This window comes from Zootermopsis nevadensis, unplaced genomic scaffold (genome assembly GCF_977971745.1).
Source record: "Zootermopsis nevadensis isolate Lab colony 2312 unplaced genomic scaffold, Znev_1.0 Znev_ptg000032l, whole genome shotgun sequence".
Lineage (NCBI taxonomy): Eukaryota > Metazoa > Arthropoda > Insecta > Blattodea > Termopsidae > Zootermopsis > Zootermopsis nevadensis.
Window position 1 is genome coordinate 753758 of NW_028259164.1, and position 5603 is coordinate 759360.

The following is a 5603-nucleotide window of genomic DNA, read 5'->3' on the forward strand; positions in this document are numbered from 1 at the left end:
AAAAATCAGTCATCTACAGGCTGTCAACAGTAACTCACTAATGACCATAACAGAATTTCACTTTAGCAGAACTGTTTGTTGCAGCAGCACATTGTAATTCACTAAAAATGTATTTTCTGTTGGGTTATTGCTAGTAACGTTTTACAGTGCAGCACCATTAAATAAAAACACCTTCCAGTCCCTAAAAGCATGGTAGTTTGCATCAGTCACAACAATAAACATGAAAACTTCTTTCAGTTAACATGGCAGTAGTCCTTACTTGCTGCAGGAACTTTCCTTTGAAGGAAATGTTTGGTAAAGGTGTAAATAAATGGATTTTCAGTACAAAGAAGATATTTCATCAACTTATTAATGATTTTCTTAGGCAATGAAACAAAGTTGACATTAAACTTGCTATCCATATTGTATCAAAATGTGTACATTTCTTTCTTTGGTATTCCCAAAGAAATAACAGATGATTTACAATACAAATTCATATCAACCACAAAGACAACAAATTTGTATGCAGTTATATTATTACAGTGTTTATAATAACTTAGTAGTTATTATTTAAAATTATTGCATGACTAATATACTCCATCAGCCTTCTGCAAACCAATGCACCACTCTCAGCATTCAAAGTTCATTATGCAAATTTCACACATTGCAAAAGTTCCCAATGTTATTTGTAGAATTCTATGATGAGCGCAATTCCAAACTGACTGCATCCTACATTGAAAAAATGCATACAATTTTTAAACAGGGACATAATTTCATAATAATTCTAACATTTTCTTTGGTAATTTATAAACATGACATATGTATTCATTCAAATATTTGAGCCAAATACCGATGGATGCATTGGTAAAAATGATGTCATCGTCATACTCACCACAATGAAAAACCAAAATCTCAAAAAATTAAAAAACTTTTAATATAGAATTAAATTATAAACATTCACAGACAGAAAACAAATTTAAAAGACTTACAGAAGATGCTCCTCACTTCTTGTTACCGCGATCTGACACCGTGTACTTGTCATAACTTTTTGTAGGGTCATATGGTTCCCAACGACTTGCAGGAAAAATGTGCTTATTACGTTCATACCAGCTGCGTAGCAGAACCTTGCCTGCGTGGGAATCTTCCTTCTCAACAGACGCATCATTTATTAGGCGAATATCATCATGCACATCAAAGGTGAACAAAGGACCACTCTTTCCTCGTGCCTAACAAAAAAATACAAATGTGCTATTGGAAAAAGGAATTCACATGTGTCCATTCGATCAAGTCTGCCTGAAATGGTATGATTTGATTATATTTACCTTTGTCACAATAAAGTCATAAAATGTATAGTGGTGCGGAAGAATGAGGTCCTCCTTCACATACATCAACTGATCAGCTGTCACTGTCTTAAGTTCACTGAACTCCTTGCGAAGCAATTCAAGGCACCTCTGAAGAAACTGGTACATGGAGTTACCTGTTAACAGTCACAACTATTCACAGTCAGTATACCAGTACCTGCCAGCGAGATCAGTGCACTGCACTTTTCCAAATACTTCACTCTTTGTATTATCCATCAGAAATGTTTTATAGATACTTAAAATCTGAAGTGATGTGACCAAGTGCAGAATATGTAATATGTATTTTAACAATATAAACAATGCCTGGCTGGCTGGAGCAGGCTTGTCCTTTTGTTGATTAATTTCATATTAATTAGCATTGCCTGGAGTACTGTCCTCTCTCTAAGCGTCATTTGTCAATTAACATACATTACTACATGTGCCAACAAACAAAGACCACCAATTACCTTTCTTCATTCTAACAGTCCGTCTGTGACCTGAGCCATCCCAGTAACTGAATGTGATATCAATTTCCTCTTCCTTTAAAGTAGATTGTTTAGCGGCCCACTCCTGTAAACAAAAATATATTAGCCACAGAACGGAAAATGCAATTAAAAGTAACAACATTAAGAGTACGGTACCTTAGTAGTAATGTTGTTACACTGTACTTCTTCCAAGGAACAATCAAAAAGCAACGGACTTCAATAACCCACACAACGAAGGAATCTATACACCAGCTGAGACAGCCTAAACATCTGACCGCAGATCACGTACTTGTCTGAGTTCCTCTCGAAGTTTGTTCTCCTCGTCTTCTCTCTCTCGGTCAGGTAGGAAGCTTGTATCAACATCAGGATTTTTTCGTATCTTCTTTTTAACAGGTGGTTCAAACTTTTCTTCATCACTATCATCGGTGCTGTATGTTTTATCTTCAACTTCTTCTTCATCCAGTGTGAATGATAAAGCTTGTATCTGTAAAGCATTATCAGTGTCACTGCTAAATCCCTTACCGTAAATTTATCAATGACTAATGTCTCAGTGTTTGGCAACAAACATTACCTGTTGTTTCTGTCTGTCCTTTTCAGCTTGTTTGGCTTCAAGTTGCCTCTGTTTTTCTTGTTCTTTCTCCAGCTGTTTTTGCGCAAGTCTTCTTTCTCTTTCCTTTACAATGTTTTCTTGCTTGGCTTTCATTTCATCGAGCGTCACCAAGCCGATAGTGGAGCTCTATAACGAGGGAATTAAAACAAAAGTCACTTATTACATTTTAATACACATATTCCACATCAAACTGTCCCAAATTCTGTCAAAAGGCTGGAAGTTGGAACATGCAACCGACTGACTAGAATGTGCATTCTTTACATCACAGTTCACATACAAAAGATATCTAGAAATGATATTAACCTTAGAATAATTTATAACTAAATACCTGTCTTATCATTATACTTTCAAAGGCTCTTCCATACAGAGAATAAGACCAGGAAATAAGTTCAGAAAATCTGAAAGTACCAAAAAAAGTGATGGATCCAAATCTCAAAACCTGAATAAGCCAGAGATAAATGAAAAAGATCAAAAATAATTTTCTGTAGCCTATTCTACTCCAGAAAAAGGGGTATGCAATGTGTTTTATCATGTAAAATTTCAAAAGTGCTGTAACTTTTCCATCAGTGGATGAATCTTTCACAGACCTTTGTGTATACTTGCAGAAAATGGTTTTGGTTTACAAGACATGTTCAATGTGACATCCTTCAAGCTCATAGACTTTGGGCAAATTAATGAATAAGTTACTATTTTACACATTCTGTGATGTTTCACAACAGTCACAAGTGTATTAACAGTTCTCAACCGAGAAGATTACACTACACATCAAATTCATTCCAACTTTCTTCTTGGACTATAGGTTAAACCATTTTGATTACTCACAAAACATATTACAAAACATGCTGAATGACACGACAGGTGAAATAAATACAATGGAAGGTACCAAAGCTACAGTAGGTCCATTTAATTTAGATGTCTACAGATTAGCTAGCAATATTTACATATGAATGATGCACTGGCAGTGTGACGTCACCAAAGTCAGTAAAAAGTAGAAATTAAAAAGAAATCCACTAGCAGATGAAAGTGAAGCCAACAGCTTATTATACAATTTTATCTCTGAAATTATTACAAATTATGATTACCTTAAGCTGTTGTTCCACTGCATCATAATGAGCAGCAAATTTGTTTTCAATATTTGATATTTTCAAATCTTCTTCAATCTTCTTTTTGCGGAATTCTATCTCCTGTTGAGCTTTCTCCCTCTTCTTCATCAGATGCATGGCTCGCCCAGCCTCACTGGCAGCTCCCTTGTAGTGAGCCATTTTAAAGTTGTCTTTGAATAAAGCAATGCAACAGAACTGTTATTAAAATAGGGTTACTCAGTACAAACATACAGCATTTAAAGCACACAAATTTCATACAGTAGCTGACTTATGTATTTAACCTACTATTTCATAAGCATATGAAAACTAGGATCATGGCATTCCAAGGAAATTCTCCTTTCTGAACAAAGTCTGTCCTTGAAGACAAGATTTTAGTTATGTGGGGCATGATATATCTTTTGAATACAATGAAGGCATTAATAATAAAATCAATATATACCTGTAACTGTTACAAAGAATGTTAAAGTTTAAAACAAGAAAGAAAACACAAAAATGATGTCAAAATACTGACAGGATTATGGAAACTTGGGTTTTAAGAACAAGATATGCAGTCTGCTAAAATTCCATTTTTAATACATATCAAAGGATATATATGATTGTATAATACAAACAATGATAGCAGAATACTTCTGGAATGAAGCCTTCATGTGAGCTCCATATGGCTCCCTCTACTATGGGATAGAAAGTAATCGAATGTGCAACAAAAAAATCATAACAACCACTTCTGGGCCATACCAGCAGTTAGCATACTAGCCTAGTATTCAAAATATGTGGGTCTGATCTCAAACAGTGTCATTAATATCAAGAAAAGTTATAAAAATCTACAATGAATGGATGAAAACACCCACTAAACTGCCAGTGGCTGTAATCACTGCAAGCTACATGGGGAAGGTGATCCACATACAGCAGCTTAGATTTCTTTAAAGTTGTCATGGTGAGGTGGCAACACTAGGTGGCATATATTAACTGTCAATTAGTTAACACAAAACTAATATGTCCTTGTTCTTAATTAGGTACCACGCCATAATGATATACGGTACTTGAAATATAGGTTAGGTTACATGTCTATTACGTATTCCGAATGATATGGTACACTGCAACAACCAGATGGATTCCTCACCTTATACTTACCAAGATTGTTGCTTTTCCTTCACTCGGATTATACAATTCAAAAAAATAATTCCGTGATTAATGTAATAACTGCTCCTGCCACTTATTTTTTTACTTCCATGCAAAAGCACAAAATACCTTATCGCCACCAATTAACTATCACGATGGGTTGAAATACACACACTCACTTTTATCCTACAAAGTAAGTCCCTCAGTGTTCTACAATATAGAGGTTTCAAAAGTATTCTTTGCGTCAAAGTCTGGACGTCCAGCAAAAATACATTGCTAGTAGTTCACGTTATTATCGGCCGATCCACAGTTACCATCATAGCCACCGCCTGTGTGTGAGATAATCTCCAAAGGAAAGATGGTAGCACAATTAATACAAATGCGAATCGCTACGTAAAATACTGAATCGTCACCGATCACATGTACTGTATTTCAATTTTTCAGTAAATACATTCAATCATGCTGCACCAATGATAAAACTACTGTAGCATACACATTTGGTCTGAGAATTGGCAAACCATAGGAAATTATAATTGGTAGCAGTAATATAAAAATAAATACCTTAAACTTTGTTTAACTAGCTGACAGAACTATTTTATTTTTGCTCCACCTGTAATTCTGGCTAACATCTTATAAGAAGCTATGGACTGATAGTCAACCAGGCCAAAAATATAAGTCACAACACCTTCTTAAACCCTTGAAACCAAAATCAAGTAATAAGCCACAGGAACAGACCAAGATGTCATCCCTTGCTCAGTTAAACATTCAGTCCCTACATCAGCAAAAACAATCTGAGTCTCCAAAGCTGACCCTTTCTACCCCCCCCCCCCCTCCCCCAAAGCATGCCTACACACACAGGATTACTGTAAACAGTTCTACAGTATTGGCAATATAATATAATTTTGGCAATACTGCCCATGACTTACCACAGCAACTTGTTAGAAACAATGCCTAAATGCCACAGTAC

General features: G+C 35.5%; 1 protein-coding gene across 5 annotated transcripts; it reads right to left on the minus strand.

Annotated features, from left to right (window-relative positions):
* Positions 1 to 378: 378 nt before the first annotated feature.
* Positions 379 to 5452, minus strand: LOC110831670 (protein FAM50 homolog). 5 transcript variants are annotated; one of them, XM_087359657.1, is made up of 8 exons: positions 5198 to 5452; positions 3497 to 3687; positions 2376 to 2540; positions 2094 to 2288; positions 1787 to 1889; positions 1302 to 1456; positions 969 to 1205; positions 379 to 708 (listed from the first exon to the last, which is right to left on the minus strand). In XM_087359657.1, the coding sequence occupies exons 2-7, from the start codon at positions 3674 to 3676 to the stop codon at positions 981 to 983; spliced, it is 1023 nt and encodes a 340-aa protein (XP_087215783.1). In that variant the 5' UTR covers positions 3677 to 3687; positions 5198 to 5452; the 3' UTR covers positions 379 to 708; positions 969 to 980. The 5 variants fall into 5 exon arrangements, with proteins under 5 accessions (XP_087215783.1, XP_087215782.1, XP_087215781.1 ...); XM_087359656.1 differs by lacking the exon at positions 5198 to 5452 and adding an exon at positions 4816 to 5136; XM_087359655.1 differs by lacking the exon at positions 5198 to 5452 and adding an exon at positions 4638 to 5136.
* Between the last annotated feature and the right edge of the window lie 151 nt (positions 5453 to 5603).

Excerpts from the sequence above, each read along its gene's own strand:
- LOC110831670 (XM_087359657.1), bottom strand. The coding sequence starts at position 3,676 with ATGGCTCACTACAAGGGAGCTGCCAGTGAGGCTGGGCGAGCCATGCAT. Across the intron at positions 2,541-3,496 it reads CAGTGGAACAACAGCTTAAG|AGCTCCACTATCGGCTTGGT; the intron begins GTAATCATAATT and ends CCCTCGTTATAG. Across the intron at positions 1,890-2,093 it reads TTCGAGAGGAACTCAGACAA|GAGTGGGCCGCTAAACAATC; the intron begins GTACGTGATCTG and ends TTTTGTTTACAG.